Source organism: Artemia sp. Qi Xiang Cuo, chromosome 4 (genome assembly GCF_049724085.1).
Source record: "Artemia sp. Qi Xiang Cuo chromosome 4, ASM4972408v1, whole genome shotgun sequence".
NCBI classification, from domain to species: Eukaryota; Metazoa; Arthropoda; class Branchiopoda; order Anostraca; family Artemiidae; genus Artemia; species Artemia sp. Qi Xiang Cuo.
In genome coordinates this window covers 7,409,002-7,430,235 of record NC_142797.1, presented here as the reverse complement: position 1 = coordinate 7,430,235, position 21,234 = coordinate 7,409,002, and the positions used below count along the sequence as shown (strand labels likewise).

Here is a 21,234-nt window from a genome sequence, read left to right as displayed (position 1 = left end):
GAAGTTTTTCTTTGTAATTTACTTTTTAGTTAATTTTACCCCCTAGGGGGTACTTCCAGCCTTTCGCCCCCAGGATCTAGCCCTGAGAGATTGAAAACAATTGGCTGGATAAAGGTCTAAATAAGGGTATTTTTTCCTATCTTGGAAATTAGCTGAGTTGGGTAAATAAAACTTCTAGAAATGAGTTCAGAGCATAAATTAATGCCCTGGAAAGCTCTTTTAAAATATATTTCTTTACCCCTCCAGAGAAAACTCACCACTGATAACACACAGAACCTTTTGCTATGAAACTAAAACTTTCAGAAATAGGTCTACAGCACAAGTAGAGACCAAAGAAAGTGTTTTGAGCATCATATCTATGCTAAATCCTAATTTACAAGGTCTAGGAAATTTGGAAAATTGTGTCTAAGACGTGTAAATAATTGGGATGATTCAATAATTAAGGCCAAAGAACCATTTAAAGGACCCCCCTCCCCCCCAAAAAAGAACTTAGAAACCACTTTAAAACAATCATAATTGCTTTGCTTACTTATCTCATTGCTAAAGGAAAATTGCTTCACCCCCCCCCCCCCATTTTAATAGATAAATATAGCTCATTCTATAGATTGCTGTTATGTTTTACAATTGTATGATAAGCGAAGCTTTTGTTATAATAATAGCCTAATAAATAAATTATTTAATAATAAATAATAGCACTACTCTTTTCTTTGCTCGTTGATTAGCATTTGCTATCTTAAAATCTGAGTATTTGCTGTTTGCTCTTGCAGACTATAATGGTTGTATGTATATTGTTAGTAAAGTAGTAAACCCTCCTCAACTTATTAATATTGCAGTCTATGAGCTCTTCTGGAAGAAATACTCTAATAATAGAGAGTAGTACCTTTTGATTCCCCAATCAAAACTTTTCAAATATAATGGTTGCTATCATGACAAAAGCCCCTCCCTCCCTAATAGTGCCAGATATAGCCCTAGGCTATGTAAAAAACTGCAAGAAAACACTAAGAATAAAGTCCTTACTTTATAATCATAGGCAGCGTGATAGCGCTGCCTCAGTAAAGAACAATGTAGGAAATGTATTATTTATTTTTCTTTTTTCTTCTCCATACCCGGGCACTTCATATCAAAGGAGTTGTTGTAGAAACTTCGAAAAGGGCTCATTCGATTAGAAATTGGAGTGGCTAGTGCCCTTTTTAATAGTCGAAAGTGATTGGAGGGCAACTAGCCCCCCCCCCCACACCAATCATTCCCCCAGACACATCCAATCAAAATTTTGAGATAGCCATTTTGTTCAGCTTAGTTGATTTCCAGATAGAAAATATCTTTTTGAAGAGGACACTCCCCTACAACTCTCGGGGCAAGGGTTTTAAGTTATGCCCTGGGGGCATATAAGAACGAAGTTGGCACAATGTATCATTTATTATTTTTTCCTTTAGAGCAGGGTACTTTGTATCAAAGAAGTTGTCGTCGCAAATTCGAAAAGGGCTCATTCAATTGGAAATTGGAGTGGCTTGTGCCAGTCGAAAGTGATTGGAAGGCAACTAAAACCCCTTCCACGCCCACCATTTCCCGAAAACACATCCAATCAAAATTTTGAGATAGCCATTTTGTTCAGCGTAGTCGATTTCCAGATAGAAATTATGTTTTTGAGGAGGACACTCCCCCACGGCCTTCAGGGTAAGGGTTGTAAGGTATGCCCTGCGGGCATATAAGGTTTTTGTAGAAAGCGTTGTTGTAGAAACTTCAAAAAGGGTCGTTTGATTGCAAATTCAAAGGGCTAGTGCCCTTTTTTATAGTTGCAAGTGATTGGCGGGCAAATAGCCCCCCCCCCCACGCCCATCATTCCCCCAAACACATCCACTCAAAATTTTGAGATAGCCATTCTGTTCAGCGTAGTTGATTTCCAGATAGAAATCATTTCTTGGAGAAGGACACTCCCCCACAGCCATCAGGGCAAGGGTTGTAAGTTATGCCCCGAGGGCATTTAAGATTTTTATAGAAAGCGTTGTCGTAAAAACTTCAAAAAAGGCTCATTCGATTGAAAATTCAAAGGGCTAGTGCCCTTTTTAATAGTCGAAAGTGATTGGAGGGCAACTAATCCCTCTCTCACGCCCACCTTTTCTACATACACATCCAATCAAAATTTTTAAATAGCCAGTTTATGCAACGTAGTTTTATGGACTCTAAATTAGGCTTTTCAGAATGACAACCCCCTCAGAGCTCTGAGGGAAAGGATTGTCAATTATGCACCGGGGATATATAAAGTTTTTATAGTAATTGTTGTTGTAGAAGCTTCAAAAAGGGCTCATTCAATTGGAAATTGAAATGGCTAGTGCTCTTATTAATAGTCAAAAGTAATTGGAAGGCAACTAACACCCCTTCCACGCCCACCATTTCCCCAAACACATCCAATCAAAATTTTGAGATAGCCTTTTTGTTCCACGCAGTTAAAGTACAGGAAATTATACCTTTGAGCAGGACGCTCCCCCCACAGTTTTCAGGGCAAGGGTTATAAGTTATGCCCTAGGGGCCTATAAGTTTTTGTTGAAATCTTTGTCGTAGAAACTTGAAAAAGGGCTCATTCGATTGGAAATTCAAAGGTCTAGTGCCCTTTTTAATAGTCGAAAGTCTTTTGAGGTCAACTAGCCTTCTCTCTCGCCCACATCTTCCCCAAACACATCCAATCAAAATTTTTAGATAGCCATTTTGTTCAGTTTTGTGGATTTCCAGATATAAATTATGTTTTTGAGGAGGACACTCCCCCACAGCCCTCAGGGCAAGGGTTGTAAGTTATGCCCTGGGGGCAAGTAAGGGTTTTATAGAACGCGTCGTCGTAGAAACTTCAATAAGGGCTCATTCGATTGGAAATTGAAATTGCTAGTGCCCGTTTTAATAGTCGAAAGTGATTGGAAGGCAACTAACATCCCTTCCACTTCCACCATTTCCCCAAACATACCCAATAAAAAATTATAGATAGCCATTTTGTTCCACGCAGTTTAAACTTCTGGAAATTATATCTTTGAGCAGGACACTCCCCCCACAGTCTTCAGGGCAAGGGTTCTAAGTTATTCCATGGGGGTATATAATGTTTTTATTGAAATCTTGTCGTAGAAACTTGAAAAAGGCCTCATTCGATTGCAAATTCAAAGGGCAAGTGCCCTTTTTAATAGTCGAAAGTGATTTGAGGGCAACTTACCCTCTCTCACGCCCACCATTTCCCCAAACACATCCAATCAAAATTTTTAGATAGCCATTTTATTCAACGCAGTTGAAAGTTTTGGAAATTAGGTCTTTAAGGATGACAACCCATCCCCCCCCACAACCATCAGGGCAAAGGTTCTAAGTTATAACCTGGGAGCATGTAAGGTTCTTATAGAAAGCACTGTTGTAAAAACATCAAAAAGGGCTCATTCAATTGAAAATTGAAAGGGATAGTGCCCTTTCAATAGTCGAAAGTGATTGAAGGGCAACTAACCCCCCTCTCACGCCTACCATACATTTGACACATTTTGACACAGGAAGATGTAGAAATCTTCCTGGTTGATACTTGTCCAAAATCAATCAGACATAAGATTAAATTTTAATGTGAATAGATGTAAAGTAATATGGACTGGCAACTCCTTTGAGAATATCAATGATTCAATTATCATTAAAGTTGATAACACAGAAGTGGAACTTGACAAAACAGAGTACAAGAGAGATATTAGGATACTTATTGATGCCAACCTTAAATTTTGTGTCCATCCATCAAAAGTTGCTTCCAAAGCAAATCAATTTATGGGAATGATACACTAATCATTCGAACACGTGGACAGCAGGACGTTTTCATCACTTTTTAAACCAAGCACCATTTGTGGAATATTTGGGCTTACTGACTGTGCTTACTTATAGAACCCAATATGAAAATGTTAGTCTCAGGTTTATGATTGTAAAGCTGTAAGATTGTAAATGTTGTAAATATTGGACAGCATCTGTAAAGCCAAAATATTCATCTATGTTGAATATTTTGTTTTATTTTAAGATGCTGAAATTGTAAGTATGGCCTCATGTTTGTAAGGAATTGCCTCAAATGCCTTTAAATGTCAACTTTGATGAACATCAAACACCGTTTGTGAAATATGTACTTACAATTTTTACTTTGACTTTGAAATAATCACTTTGTAATTGACAAGCTCAGAAATAAAGGGCTTAAAGTATAGTATATTTTTAGTTTTACTGTGACAAACGTTAGCTATTGGCAACGTTGGCAACTGATCAACATCGGCAATTTGACTCTCATTAATTTGGAGAGGTACAACATGTCTATATGAACCAACTAGCAGGGAAGGAAGCAGCTAGAACCTAAGGGCCCCACAATTAAAACTTGACCATATTCTACTATATATCAAGATAGTCTCTGTTAGAAATAGGCTGTTGCCATGATTTGGTGCCAATTTTCCCAGGGCTGCACGGATTGTGTTGCCCCCAGAGACCAAGTTTTTTTTTGTTGTGTGAATTCTCATCAAACAGCTATGTACCTAGCTATAACTTAAAATGAATATTTAGCTTTTTGTCTTGTAATTCTGATCGTATAACGTGTTGGACTGCAAGGACATTAAAAGCAAGGTTTGGTGCCTTTTGATCAGTTTTATCACAGAAAAAGAGGTCTAAGTAAGAATTTGGGATTAATTAAATGCTCCCCAAACCCTCTATGACATCTGTGCTGTACGATGATTTCTTTAATTTTTTTTATTTTCCTATAATAAGTAAATTATTAACTGCAGGATAACATGCTTAAGAATAAAGTGCACCAGCATATGTGACCTTGTCCTTGGAAACCACCAGATTTTAAAAGGACTGCAAAGGGACTGATCTTATTCTGATTGAGCTTTTTTGTTCATCAAGAATATGCCATGAATAAAAGATCTAAAGCCAAACCTATCCACCATGACAAAGCCAAAGAAGAAAATCTTCTAAAGAAAAGGTTTATGGCAGTAATCAAACAGTTCGTGATAACGAACTGTAAGTAAGGAGCAACCCGGCTCAATGGTAACCGAAACTCTAAAAAACGGAATTTTGATACCAATATGTATCACTACATCTAAAGATGATTACATTAGATGAGTTAAGGGATATTATCTATAGTATGAAAAATAGTTCGTCCAGTAGTGACCTAGTGAGCCTAAAAATTCTAAAATGCATTTTCCCTTGTATATCTGGTGTTTTGACATCAATAATTAATGATTGCTTCCGTCAAGGAAGGTTTCCAGATTGTTTAAAAAAAAGCAAGAGTGACACCGGTTTATAGAGATGGTGATAGAAATGATTTGGGTAATTATCGCCCAATATCAGTCTTGCCAGTTATATCTCGTCTTATTGAAAAATGTTTTAGTAATCGGTTGACCTATTTTTTAGAGAAGTTTAATTTGTTGAATAATAATCACTTCGGTTTCAGAAAAGATAGGAAGACAGAGGATGCATTGATATTTTTGACTAGTATAATTAACTAGTATAATAGCTTTAGATGAAGGATTTAAGGTTGGTGCAGTGTTTCTAGACCTACAAAAGGTTTTTGATACAGTTGACCATGGCCTACTCCTGGAAAAATGCGAGGTCTATGGGATCCGAGGTAAAGCTCTTGACTTTATACGGAGTTTCCTTAGTAACCGGTACCAGTTTGTAGAGATGACTTGTATACAATCAGGACCCTGCCCAGTGGCCAGTGGTGTCCCGCAGGGGTCAGTTCTTGGTCCGATTCTTTTTTTATTTTATATTAATGATATGCCTAATTGTATCCCAAGTTGTTGTTTTAATGTTAGTGATATGGCCAAAAATCCCAATGAGACGGTATCATTATTTGCTGAGGACACAGTTGCTTTTAGTACCACGAAGACAGAAGAATTGCTTCAGACATCGATGAAAGGTACTGATGAAAGGTTAAATTCCTGGTTGAAGGTAAAGAAGTTAAAGATTAATTTGGGTACGACTAATTTTGTTATTTTTTCGCGTTCACCAGCTTTTTATCCATGGATTAAGGATATTGTAACACAGTATGGAACTTTAAAGCGGGTGTGTTCTTATAAGTACCTGGGGGTTTATATTCATGACGTTTTATCATTCAAGCACCATGTACATTATGTTTGTAAAACTGTGTCTCCTAGAAGAAGAAGAAGAAGAAGATTTTTATTTGAATAAATCAACATAACAAAAAAACATATACCCCCAACAGAGAGCAAAGCTCGTAAAATTGGGTATTAATAATAATAATAAAAAAAAAACAAAAAAAAAAAAAAAAACAAAATAAAAAACATTTCCTCATCATAACAAAAGAGAGAAAGAAAAAAAAACCTGGTTAAAGAAAAAAACAAAAAAAATAACAAACATAAAGAAAACAAACGCTGGACAAGTGGGGCATGGAAGGCTATCCCAACATGGGTAACAAATATAAACAAAAAAAATAATAATAATAATAAAAAAAATTTCTATTCCACCATCACAGGTCAATACATAATTTTAATATTTTCTTCCTTAGAACTGATATTTGCCGAAATGACTCAATTTGAATTCTATCTTTCAGCCTATATTTATTTGAAATAAATGGTATTTGGTATCTAATTGAAAATCTAGATCTTTCACAATTAACAAAGGGAATTCGATATGTTCCAGAACACCTAAGAGCCGAAGGAGGGGGCAGAATCAACAGAGATTTTTCATAAAAATAACTACTAGGATCTTGTATTTTAAAATGCCATATTGATATATTAAGTTCTCTTATATGTTTCAGATCTAATAAATTCAAGAAAAGAAATAATGTTTCAGTTTCCGATGCATCTCTAAGTTTTGATGGACGATGTAAAAAATTTCCAAGTATTCTCACTGCTTTATTTTGAAGGATCTGTAGGGGTTTTATATGCGTCCAAAAAGTATTTAAATAAATAATTGTGCAATAATTTAAATAAGGAGCAATCAAAGAATGATAAATTATTTTTAAAATTGAAAATGGAAAAACATGTTGCAAACGATACATAGACCCAATATTTTGCGAAAATTTCACCCTTAAATGATCAATATGAGTTTGAAATGACAAAAGGGGATCAATAAAAACTCCTAAATAACGATACGATTGAACTCTACGTATTTTATGCTCACCAACTTGAAGCTCCTGAAATGAAATTTTTTTAGTAGCACGTTTTGAATGACCAAAAACCATAAATTCAGTCTTCTTAAAATTCGGTACTAAATAATTAGATACAAACCATCGATTAACTGAACTAACAGTGTTAAACAGATTTTGAATCAATGTAGATGAATCCTTCGCTTTAACAGAAACAACTGTGTCATCTGCGAATAAAATTGCAAGACCATTATTTCCCTGCAAACATCGTGGGAGATCATTAATATACATCAAAAATAAAAGCGGACCTAATACCGATCCTTGTGGGACACCAATATCTTCAAGATCATTTAAACTAGACAAATGTCCATCAACATCTACCACGATTTTACGTCCATAAAGGTATGATCTTATTATATCTAGTCCTTTCCCTCTTATACCGGAATTTTCCATTTTATCAAAAAGAATTTCATGGTTTAAAGTGTCAAATGCTTTTTTAACATCATAAAAAACAGTAGATACATGATAATTACTATCTAAGCAGTCATTTATTTCTAATACAAGAGCTGCAACTGCTTGTTCCGTCGAATGGCCTGCCCTAAATCCAAACTGATGTTTGGTAAAAAAATTTATTTTATCTAGATAATTAGTAATCCTTCCTTTTAAAATTTTTTCCAATACTTTAGACAATGGTGATAAAATTGCAATAGGACGATAATTATTTGTATCAGATTTATCTCCTTTTTTATGCAATGGTATTACACGTGCAATTTTCCATCTTTTAGGAAATGTACCTGAGAAAATACATAAATTTAAAATATGAAGCAATGGTTCAAAAATTTCACCTGCAATATTTTTTAGCAAATTAGTTGAAAGTTCATCATATCCCAATGAATTACCATTTTTTAAATTCTTAATGACCTTTTGAAATTCTGCAAAAGTAACCGGGGCCATAAATATGCTCGTATCTTCAGTGGGCGGTAGATATTTTTTATGCGACCTCAAACCTGGGTCTAATGAGAAAACTTAGGCATTTTTTTCCTCCTTTTGTTATGCGCCTTCTTTATTTTTTCATTATTCATCCGTTTATATTGTATTGTGGTAGTGTCTGGCTTAAAACATTTCCTTCAACTGTTCGGCTAATAGGAGCTCTGCTAAACAACGCTGTTCGGCTGTTAGATGGCCTACAACCCCGGGATTCGGTACGATACGTGTATGAGCGTGTAAAGATACTGCCAGCTTCCGGATTACGGGAGTTGTATACACTTCTATTCATTTTTAGGATTCAGAAGGGTATAAACCTCCCGTATTTTGATAGCTTGGCAAACCTGAGATCTTCTGTCCATGATTATGATACTAGGTCATCTGTAGAGATTAATATTCCGCCGGTTATTTCGGCCCGATCAATGTTTTCTTTGCTTCACAGGGGGATCAGAAGTTGGAACCATCTTGATCAAAATATAAAAAATATAGGTGATATTTCTTCGTTTAAGGTAGTAATTAAAGGGATGCTTTTTAGTAAGTATGAATTTTAGTTTTTTTTTTTTTTTTTTTTTTTTTTTTAATGATATTGGTAAATTTTTATGGCTCCTGGGGGTGATGATTATAAACATGATAGTAAATTTAATGAAAATGTTAGAGTGTAAGGTTTTTGGTACTGTTTGGGGACTGTGATAGATAGATAGGTTATTTTTTTCGTTTTTTTATTTTTTGTTATGTTAGTGTATTTTTGTCACCCACTTGGACAAGTTTAATTATTTGTTTGGCCATTAAAATTATTTTAAACTGTTTTTTTTCTTATAATAAATATATCTATCTCTCTATCTCTCTCTCTCTCTCTCTCTCTCTCTCGCTCTCTCTCTCTCTCTCTCTCTCTCTCTCTCTCTCTCTCTCTCTCTCATAGATAGCCTACATCAAAAGAATCAGATTTTAATTCTGATTTCAAATATATAAGTTTCATCAAGTTTAGTCTTACCCATCAAAAGCTACGCGCCTGAGAAAATTCGGCTGATTTTAGAAAAAAGGGGGAAAGACCCCCTAAAAGATACGGAACCTTAATAAAAATCACACCATCATATTCATTGTATCAGAGAACCCTGCTGTAGAGGTTTCAAGCACCTATCTACAAAAATCTGGAATTTTGCATTTTTTGCCAGAAGAAAGATCATGGATGTGTGTTTATTTTATTTTATTTTTTTTTCCCAGGGGTGATCGTATTGACCCAGTTGTCCTAGAATATCGTGGGAGGACTCATTGGAACGGAAATTAAAAGTTCTAGTGCCCTTTTTAAGTGACCAAAAAAAATGGAAGGCAACTGGGCCCCCCCACGCTCATTTTTTTCCCAAAGCCACCCGATCAAAATTTTGAGATATTCATTTTGTTCAGCATGGTCGAAAATATGATAATTATGTCTTTTAGGATGACTTAATCCCCCGAAGTCCCCGAGGGGAGGGCTGAAAGTTCTGAACTTCACCCAATGTTAACATATAGGAATTAGTTATTGGGAAGTATACAACGTTTTCAGGTGGGATTTTTTCTAGTAGTGGGGGGGGGTCGGGGTTACGTGAAAGGATCTCGCCATGGAGAAAGCTTTCATGGGGGAAGGGATATTGCTATGAATGGGGTGCAGGATTCCCCAGCATTATTTAGAAAACGATGAAAAGCTAGATTTAAAAAAAAACAATTTTTTGAACTGAAAGTAAAGAGCAACATCAAAACTTAAAACGAACAGAAATTATTACGTATATGATTTGGTCCGCCCCCTAGTCAATACCTCGCTCTTTAAGCCAAAGCTATTTATTCTAATTAACGGCCTTTGTGATTAAGGGGTATTTTTAAGGAATTGGAACAAAATTCGAACTTTAGCTTAAAGAGCAAGGTTTTGACTAGGGGGCAAACCCTCTAATATACGTGTTAAAAATCCATAATATAGAAGTTTGTTACGTAAGTTAATTCGTAAGTTACATATATTTATTACTAATAAAAACGTTATTAGCCGAAGTGAACCCGTGATGATTAGTAACACTCTAAAGATATGTCTTGAATATTTAAAATGCTATTAGATAAATATAGACTAAATTTGAATTACTCAAGCAATATACTAAATTGGCTACGTTCTTATTTTTGTTAAAATGCAAAACCCAGAGAGGAACAATGAAAGATAATCAATAGACTTGAATAGACTTTTACGTATCGCTGCAACCATAGTTCAGGTTTGTAATAGATCATGCATTCCGTTTTATGTTCAACAGCACATTATACTCTTCATTGACCCAAAGCTCTTTTCAAAGACCTAAAGAAAGCAAGATTTCTCCTTTGTCTTCAGCTTCTACCATAAATTGTAGGTATGGCTACGAATTTGACATTTACTAAGATTAAAATAGAAATATGATACAGTAAACTCTATATTGGTGGTTTGGGTTCTGCTACACGCATTTCAATGCTCCCAAGATGTCCAATGGTTTCACCAGCTATCACTGCAACCATAATTCAGGTTTGTAATAGATCATGCATTCTTTTTTATGTTCAACAGCATATTACACCCCTCATTGACCCAACATTCTTTTCAAAGATCCAAAAAAGCAAGATTCCTTTGTCTTCAGCTTCTACCATAAAGTTGTAGGTATGGCTATGAGTTTGACATATACTAAGATTGAAATAGAAATCTGATACAGTGAGCTTGCCAATTAAATCTCTTTGGGTGCATCAGTTAGTTTAGCATGCTTTATTTGCTACATCCCTCAAATTTAATATTTTATAGGACCTGTATATCCAGAAAGAGGAAAATGTGCATATCCTAGGTGTAGCAATACTGCCAGGATGCTAAAAGTTTGGTTAAGTCAACCTTGCAAAACCCATAGAGTGATAAAAAGAGATTGTACCTGTCAACGACCCTTCAAGCTTTTCAATTTCCCTATGAAAAGAAATATGTATTACTCTCAGTGGATTGAAAATATTTCTGATGATCGAAATTGGGGGCCAAAGATCCGCCAGTACGTATGCTCATTACATTTTGAAGATGGCGAGCCAACTAAGGACAATCCATGTCCAATACCATTCAAGGTGAGTTTTCTCAGAGTATACTGTAGCATTGACTAAGTAAAGAGCAATATGTGTCCCATGCATTATTATTTCATTTCCCCCAGCCACTTAGTCTTGAAGAAGTGACTATAGAAACTTGCGAGGTGCGGATTGGATCATGAATTAAAAGTTCTAGTGCCATTTTTAAGATTTGAAAATGAATTTAGGGTTCCAGTCCCCCTTCCGTGCCCTTTCTCTCCTGGGTAACCCTGTAATCTCCCAAGGAATTTGATCAAAGTTTTGAGATCAACATTTTACTCAGAATGATCAAGGAATGACTATATAGTCATTTTACTCAGAATGATCAAGCAATATAGCCTATCTCCCATACACTATTATTTTACGTCTAACAGCCATTTAGTCTTGAAGAAGTGATTATAGAAACTTGGGAGGGGCTGATTGGATCATGAATTAAAAGTTCTAGTGCCCTTTCAAATATTTGAAAATGAATTTAGGGTTCCAGTCCCCCTTCCGTGCCCTTTCTCTCCTGGGTAACCCTGTAATCTCCCAAGGAATTTGATCAAAATTTTGACATCAACATTTTACTTAGAATGATCAAGGAATGACTATATAGTCATTTTACTCAGAATGATCAAGCAATATATCTCCCATACACTATTATTTTACGTCTTCCTGCCACTTAGTCTTGAAGAACTGATTATAGAAACTTGAGAGGGGCTGATTGGATCATTAATTGAAAATTATAATGCCCTTTTTAAGAGTTGAAAATGAATTTAGGGTTCCAGTCCCCCTTCCGTGCCCTTTCTCTCCTGGGTAACCCTGTAATCTCCCAAGAAATTTGATCAAAGTTTTGACATCAACATTGTACTTAGAATGATCAAGGAATGACTATATAGTCATTTTACTCAGAATGATCAAGCAATATATCTCCCATACACTATTATTTTACATCTCCTGGCAACTTTGCATCGAAAAAATGATTATAGAAACTTGAGAGGGGCTGATTGGATCATTAATTGAAAGTTATAGTGCCCTTTTTAAGAGTTGAAAATGAATTGAGGGAACCAGTCCCCCTTCCGTGCCCTACCGTGCCCTGGGTAACCCTGTAATCTCCCAAGGAATTTGATCAAAACTTTGACATCAACATTTTACTCAGAATGATCAAGGAATGGCTATATAGTCCTTTTACTCAGAATGATCAAGGAATGACTATACAGCCTGAAGGGCACCAAAATGGCCAATACTTCACAGATACGTTCAGCTAGAAAAGGCAGGCATGTCGCACTTTTTCAAAATAAATTGTTTTAACGATTTTAAATATGTCGGATGGGATATACAAATTAGACCCCCCCCCCTGCTCACAACTGCAACAACAGTAACCTAAAACGAATAGAGATTATAATGAATTTCAAATTAAACATAAAATAATAGAAACTACAACAAATAAGAGTGGAGTTACAGTATCCTTCAAACGTCCTAAAGACTAGTGTCATCTATACTCACTCAAAACAAAACATGGTTTAAAAATGTTCTGCAATGAAATACGAAAATTGTATTACAATTTGTAATGTTTTGTAACAAACTTTCAAATGCAATGAAGTTTCTTCCTCCTAACTATGCCCCTTTCAAATGTATAGAAAACAGTTGGTAAATTATTTGTTAATTCCAAATATTGCTTTATTAAACTAAACAGATTTTCTTCAAACATTTCTATTTGATTGCTTCCAATTGACATTTTAAATTTGTTTCTAGGTATTAGTTTTCTTCTTAAGAATGAACTGAAAAAAATAGTGGTAAACAAGTACCCTTTTAAGATAGTAAAGGTAATTTCAAAGTCATAAGAACATTCATTCTAAGAAATTGTTTTTTATTTCCTGTAAACTTCATTAGTGTTATGGTTTTGGTTTTTGATGTTATAACGAATAAAAAACGCAGTTTAAAATACACAATATTTACAATGAAGGGCAAATTTAGACCATTAGTTTAGGTGGTGCTGTAGTTTCTTTTTTTACCTGAATAGCAGCGAAGAAGAAACAGAAGATTTTTTTTGTTTATTACTAGTGCCTCTTTATTTTTCTGTAGGATATAATTATTAATCTGCATCACGATAAATAAATACAAGTTCAAATAGGAATCAAATCCTTTTAATAGACTCTGATTTTCACAAACAGTGATAAAATTTCACAAAAAAATACTAGATATTTCGGTTGATATACAGTGACCGTCATCAATAGTAAAATTAAACTAAAACAAGTAAAAACAATAGTTTATATACGAAATAAAATAAAACTACATATTGTTTAGTAATCTAATTCTTTTCAAAGCAGAAGCGGAAGCTAGTCTGTTTGACCTTCTTGGAACTGGTTCATTAGCGTTGAATGAACTAACACTTGGACAGAGGTTAACTACATTGGGTAAATTGAACTTTACTCTGTCAGATTATAATAAATTATCATAGATAGAATTCAAACCAAATTCACCTGTGTCACGATTTAAAGCTATATTCTTGAATAAAATTGTTTATTTTTTGTGAAATTTTATCACTGTTTTTGAAAATCACTGTCTATTAAAAGGATTTTATCCCTATTTGAAATTTTATTTATTTATCGTCATGGAAAGACAGTGTAATCTCCGAAGTTATCAATATTATTCTGTATCATTATACAGGGATTACTCCTATATATTTTTAAAATGAACAATCTAGAGACATAATATATAGCTTGATTTTAGACCTCAATCAGAAATTATCCAGCTCTAAATCCTAGAAGCTTTGTAGATAGCTTATGTCACACATAAGTGAAACAGCAATAAAAGGCATTAACTTATTGAAGTCAAATTTACTATAATCCTGAGTGGAACAGCCTTTTCGCTTACAGAACTTGCGAAATGAAATGTTGAAGAGAGATGGGCAGGCCATCTTGAGAATATGTTAAACGCTGATAAAGTTGAAGGAAATGATATAGAAAGGACTGGATAATTTGTCAATAATTTGGAAGTAAAAAAAGATTGGTTTTTGAGGAAGAGTTAGAGGCGATGCTAAAAAAAGAAAAATAATGGGTAAAAAAAATAAAAAACGAATAAAAAGAAAAAAAATAAGAAGAAAAAACGCTGCTGATAGCATGATAAATGAGTGTAGAATGTAGTGGTATGCGAAGTAAGAGATAAGTCATTGCTGAAGGTTATGACTATAATTTTTGAAAAGGAGGGAATATCTAGTGATTTTAGGGAAGCTATAATTAAATTCAGTTACAAGCAAGGTGCTAAGAGTGTGTCTGGTAATTATAGAGGCACTTGCTAGCCTCTGATTGCTGGCTTGCCCCATTGATAAGTAGACTCTTAAGTTAGGTTTTAGACATTAGTACTAGAGAAAATGCTAAGAAAACGTAGGACAATGAAAGAAGCAAGGAACACTAGAACAATCACATCCACTGAACACTAAGAAAAAACGCAAAGATTTCGGTCAAGACTCCTGCACCGCCATCCTTAGTGCAAAAAGAATAAAAATATAGACCAAAGTCATTGAAATGAAATTGAATTTTGAATGAAAATTGAAATTGAAGTTCGAATTTTGTTTGAATTAAAAATCCCTGAATCACAAAGGCCGTTTAATTAGATAGCTCTTTTGAAAGTACTTAAGAAAACTTTAGCGTAAAGACCGAGGTATTGACTAGAGAGTGAAATGCCTCATATACGTAATAATTTCTGTTGATTTTAAGTTTTAATGTTGCTCCTTACTTTCAGTTGAAAAAACTTGTTTGTTTTTTATTTAATTTCCGATCGTTTTTTAAATAATGCGGGGAAATCCGGTGCCCCTTCACATAAATGTCCCTTCCCCCAAGGAAACATCCTCCATGGGAAGATCCTCCCACGTAACCCCCTCCGCCAACCCCCCACCCCACCCGAAAAAAATCCTTCCTGAAAACGTCTGTTCACTTCCCAATAACCAATGCTATATGTAAACAAAGGGCAAAGTTCATAACTTGCAGCCCTTTCCCCGGGAACTGTGGGGGATTAAGTCATCCTCAAAGACATATTTACTAGATTTTCGACTATGCTGAACAAAATCGCTAGCTCAAAACTTTGATTGGGTGACTTCAGGAAAAAAATGAGCGTGGGAGGAGGCCAAATTGCCCTCCAATTTTTTTGGTCACTTAAAAAGGGCGCTAGAACTTTTAATTTCGGTTCAAATGAGCCCTCTTACGGTATTCTAGGACTACTGGATCGATATGATCACCCCTGGAAAAAAAACCTTTAGGAGCTTGAAACTTCTACAGCAGGGTTCTCTGATATGCTGAATCTGATGGTGTGATTCTCATTGAAGTTCTATGACTTTTAGGGGGTGTTTCCCCCTTTTTTCGAAAATTGGCCACTTTTCTTGCCCTGACTACTCATAGATCTAATTAAAAAGATAACAAGATAGATTTCTTGTAATTAGATATGTCCTTCACAAAACACAATTTATCTTAATCTGTCATGTTCCATTCGTATAAATGTACAAATATATATTTCTCAAAACCAAAAAAAAATCGTAAAGAAGAAAAACGGGGATAATAAAAATAGAAGAAAACTATGCAAATAGTTCGGTCGAGACCTCCACTACACCCTTCTTGCCACCGAGACTAAAAAGGCAGAAATGAATGCATAAACACCACAACCACTGCATAAACTTCCATTTGGTTAAATTGACAGCATTAAAAAAGTGACATGATATGTACCGAAATCTAAATCTCGGTAATGGTAAATGCAGTTTTTTACCGACTCGTGCAGTCATTTTACGTATTGTATTCGAAACGGACATTATACTAATTATTGACAAAAAACAGTAGAAATGACCAGCCAGTCAGTAAAATCTATGAGGGGGACTAGTTGTCTTACGGAAACTAAAAGGGGCATTAGCCCTTTCTATTTTCAATCGAATGAGCCCGTTTCAAAGTTCCTACTTTCATAGGCAGCGCGCTAGCGCTGCCTAAGTAAAGAACGATGTGGGCACAGTGTGTTTTTTTTCTCCATACCCGGGCACTTCGTATCGAAGGAGTTGTCGTCACAACCCTCGGGGCAAGGGTTTTAAGTTATGCCCTGGGGGCATATAATATTTTTATAGAAGGCGTTTTCGTAGAAACTTCAAAACAGGCTCATTAGATTGGAAATTCATAGGGCTAGTTCCCTTTATAATAGTCACAAGTGATTGGAGGGCAACTAGCCTCCCCCCCACGCCCATCATTCCCCCAGATACATCCAATCAAAATTTTGACATAACCATTTTGTTCAACGTAGTTGATTTCCAGAGAGAAATTATATTTTTTAGGAGGACACTACCCTACAATCCTCAGGGCAAGGGTTTTAAGTTATGCCCTGGGGGCATATAAGATTTTAAAGAAAGTGTTGTCGTAGAAACTTGCAAAAAGGCTCATTCGATTGGAAATTCAAAGGGCTAGTACCCTTTTTAGTAGTCGAAAGTGATTGAAGGGCAACTCGCCCCCCCCTCCCCACGCCCACCATATCCCCAAACACGTCCAATCAAAATTTTGAGAAAGCCATTTTGTTCAGCGTAGTTGATTTGAAGATAGAAAATATGTTTTTGAGGAGGACACTCCACAACGATCCTCAGGGTAAGGGGTTAAAACCATTCCGTGGTGGTATATCAGGTTTATATCGAAGGCGATTTTGTAGAAACTTCAATACAGGCTCATTCGATTGGAAATTCAAAGGTCTAGTACCCTTTTTAATAGTCGCAATTGGTTGGAGGGCAACTCGCCCCCCCCCCCCACGCCCATCATTCCCTCAGATACATCCAATCAAAATTTTGAGATAGCCATTTTGTTCAGCGTAGTTGATTTTCAAATAGAAAATATGTTTTTGAGGAGGACACTCCCCCACAGCCCTCAGGGCAAGGGTTTTAAGTTATGCCCTGGGGGCATATAAGGTTTTATAGAAGGCTTTGTCGTAGAAACTTGCAAACAGGCTCATTCGATTGGAAATTCAAAGGGTTAGTACCCTTTTTAGTAGTCGAAAGTGATTGAAGGGCAACTAGCCCCCCCCCCCCTCCCTACGCCCAGCATATCCCCAAACACATCCAATCAAAATTTTGAGATAGCCATTTTGTTCAGCGTATTGATTTCAAGATAGAAAATTGTTTGTGAAAAGGAGACTCCCCCACAACCCTCGCAAAGTTTTTAAGTTATACCCAGGGAGCATATAAGGTTTTTAGATAAGGCGTTGTCGTCGAAACTTCAAAAGAGAATCATTAGATTGGAAATTCAAAAGGCTAGTGCCCTTTTTAATAGTCGAAAGCGATTGGAGGGCAACTAGCCCCCCCACGCCCATCATTCCCCCAAACACATCCAATCAAGATTTTGGGAGAACCATTTTGTTCAGCATAGTTGATTTCCGGATATAAAATATGTTTTCGAGGAGGACACTCCCCCACAACCCTTAGGGCAAGGGTTTTAAGTTATGCCCTGGGGGCATATAAGGTTTTTATAGAAGGCGTTGTCATAAAAACTTCAAAACAGGCTCATTCGATTGGAAATTCAAAGGGCTAGTACGTTTTTTTAATAGTCGAAAGTGATTGGAGGGCAACTAGCCCCCCACGCCCATCATTCCCCCAAACACATCAAAATTTGGAGATACCCATTATGTTCAACGTAGTTAATTTCTGGAAATTATGTCTTGGAGAATGAAAACCACCCCATACAGCTCTCAGAGCAAGAGTTGTAAGCTATGACCTGGGGGCATATAAATTTTTTACATAAACCATTGTCGTACACACTTCAAAAAGGATTCATTCGATCAGAAATTGAAATGGCTTGTGCCCTTTTTAAGAGTCGAAAGTAATTGGAAGGCAACTAACATCCCTTCCACGCCCACCACTTCTCCAAACACATCCAATCAGAATTTTGAAATAGCCGTTTTGTTCCACACATTTAAAGTTCGGAAAAGTATACCTTTGAGCAGGACACTCCCCTCACAGTCTTCAGAGCAAGGGTTATCAGTTTTTATTGAAACCTTTATTGTAGAAACTTGAAAAAGGGCTCATTCGATTGGAAATTCAGAGGTCTAGTGCCCTTTTTAATAGTCGAAAATGATTTGTGGGCAACTAGCCCCCTCTCGCCCACTTTTTCCCCAAACGCATCCAATCAACATTTTTATATATCCATTTTAATCAATGCTGTTGATAGATTAGAAAATTAGTTCCTTCAGGATGACAACCTATCCCCCCCACACCCCTCAGGACATGGGTTTTAAGTTATGGCGTGGGAGCATGTAAGGTTTTTATTGAAAGCGTTGTTGTAAAAACATCCAAAAGAGCTCATTCAATTGAAAATTGAAAGGGATATTGCCCTTTTAATAGTCGAAAGTGATTTAAGGGCAACTAACCCCCCTCTCACGCCCACCACTTCCCCAAACACATCCAATCAAAATTTTGATATATCCATTTTGTTCAACGTATTCAAAAGTTATGGAAATTAGATCTTTTAGGATGATAACCCCATCAGAGCTTTCAGTGCAAGGGTTGTAAGTTATGCCCTGGGGGCATATAAGGTATATATAGAAAGTTGTTGTAGAAATTTCAAAAGGGGCTCATTTGATTGGAAATTGAAATAGCCCATTTTAATAGTCGAAAGTGAGTGAAGAGTAATTAACCCCCCTCTTAATATATTACCCTCTTGTAACCACACAGAGGGTTAAAATAAAATACCCTCTAAATATATTGAAATATTTTTAATAGTCGAAAGTGAGCGGAGAGTAATTGAACCCCCTCTCACGCCCACCATGTCTTTATACATACTCAATCAAAGTTTCGAAATATGCATTTTGTTCAACGTAATTGAAAGTGTTGAAAATTATGTATTGAAGGATGACAAACCCCTCAGAGCTCCAAGGGCAAAGTTTTTCAGTTATACCCTGGGGGAATATAAGGAGCTCATTGATAAACTTGACATAAAAACTTCTAAGGGGGATCATTCAATTGGAAATTGAGAAGACTAGTGCCCTTTTTAATAGTTGAAAGTGATTGGACGGTAACTAACCCCTCTCTCACGCCCACCATTCCCCCAAATACATCCAATCAAAATTTTCAGATAGCCATTTTGTTCAACGTAGTAGAAGGTTCTGGAAATTAGGTCTTTGAGGATGACACCCCCCCCCAGCCCTCAGGGCGAGGGTTGTAAGTTATCCACTGGGGGCATATAAAGTTTTTATTGAAAGAGTTGTCGTAGAAACTTCAAAAGGGCGCATTTGATTGGAAATTCAAAGGGCTATTGCCTTTTTTATTAGGTGAAAGTTATTGAAGAAAGACTACCGTCCCTCTCAAGCCCACCATTTCCCAGACACATCCAATCAAAATTGTGAGATAGCCATTTTGTTTAACGTAGTTGAAAGTTCAGGAAATGAGGTCTTAGAGGATGAAACCCACCCTCACAGCCCTTAGGGTAAGAGTTGTAATTTATGCCCCGGGACCAAAAAACGTGCTAAAAGGAAGTGCTGTTGTAGGAACTCAAACAGGACTCATTTAATTGTAAATCAAAAAGCCTAATGCCCTTTTCAAAAGCCAACTTTTATTGGAACAGACGGCATATTTATGGCCCAGTTCGATGAGTGTACAATGTATTATTTTGTTGTTGTTGTTGTTGTTTAGGCCAGGGCACTTCGTATCAAAGGATTTGTTAAAGGACCTTTGGAAAGGGCTTATTTGATTGAAAATAGAAAGGGCTGATGCCCTTTTTAATAGTCAAAAGTGATTGGAGGAAAAATAATCCCCCTCCCACGCCCACCCTCCCATTTGACTTTATGTTTAAAAACAAAATTTTGCCATAAGATTAAATCAAAATGCACTGTGTTAATGCCAATTCCTAATAATGCCTCTCAGCAGTATCCCAAGAACGACTGGGGGTCTTATGTTAAAACTTTCGGGGCTGTTTCTGCTCTTAAGATTTAACCAAATCAAAATAGCGTAAGTGTATCCAAGCTGTCAAAGAAAGTAAACAGATTTTTTTGCGAATGGTATCAAGTTTTCCATTTCATGTCAACTAGACGAGGTATGAAACTAAATGAAACGCTTCTATTTGTGTCCAGATTTTAGAGGATGTACCTTGTTAAGAATTGCTGAAAATTTTTCTCCAGCATACAAATAGCAGGCCAAACTATAAATCTTTAGAAAATCCAAAAGATTTAAAGTGTCATTTTCTTTTTCTGTGAACAGACTGTGTGAATATTCAACGAACAGAAATTAATTTAAGAAACTTTTTGCACAAAATAAGATTTTCATTGAAAATTAAAGAACTCCATTAAACCAAAATTGAGCAAAAATGTAATTAAATAATCTACCAAGCGTGAAACTACCACAAATCAGCATTGATAAATAAATGAAACCCAAACTGAACAGGAATTACAATAAATAACCGAGTCAAACTCATAACGAGCAGAAATTAACATTAAGTTGGGCTCAAAACCCCTGTGCCTTCCCAAGGCCAGAACATAATTTGCTCTTTACTGAAAAAAATACAAATGAATGTGCATTGTCAGTTTAATATACATATACTGATATTTAGTAATCAAAATATTAAAATTATTTGATTTATTAAAGTTATAAAAGCAAAAACATTTATGATTTCAATCACTGCCTATTATTTCTGTTCGTTTTGGGTTTCATTTATTTATTGATGCTGATTTGTGGTAGTTTAACGCTTGGTAGATTATTTGATTTTATTTTTGCTCATTTTTGGTTTAATGGAGTTCTTTGCTTTTCTTTGAAAAACTTATTTTGTGGAAAAAGTTTTTTTAATCAATAATATGGTAAGGCTTAGTTTCAGAAAAAAAATCTTTAGTGACATTTGATAAATTAAGTATTTAAGTATTAATTTGATGACTTACTCTTTTATTAGTTGGTGTTTTGTGGTGAAATAAGTTAAAACCTCAACATTTCTTTAATCTCTTTTGACAAATAGCGAATAAAACACCGACAATTACCAACTGATTACCGACAATTACCAACTGATTATATTTTTGCACTTGTACCACTGGATCCTTAACTGGTTATATTTTTGCACTCGAAATTCTTTTCAATTAAGCACTAGTTAAACTTTTCCTTAAAGTTTGGGGGT

General features: G+C 35.8%; 1 protein-coding gene across 5 annotated transcripts in view; it reads left to right on the top strand.

Annotated features, from left to right (window-relative positions):
• The window catches only part of LOC148952733 (uncharacterized), a 71,181-nt gene that overhangs the window by 10,785 nt on the left and 39,162 nt on the right, over window positions 1-21,234 (top strand). For all 5 annotated transcript variants that reach the window (XM_089087390.1, XM_089087387.1, XM_089087388.1 and 2 more), the window contains exon 2: window positions 10,851-11,152. In XM_089087390.1, coding sequence (XP_088943516.1) covers window positions 10,851-11,152 — 302 coding nt within the window. The remainder of the gene's footprint in view (window positions 1-10,850; window positions 11,153-21,234) is intronic.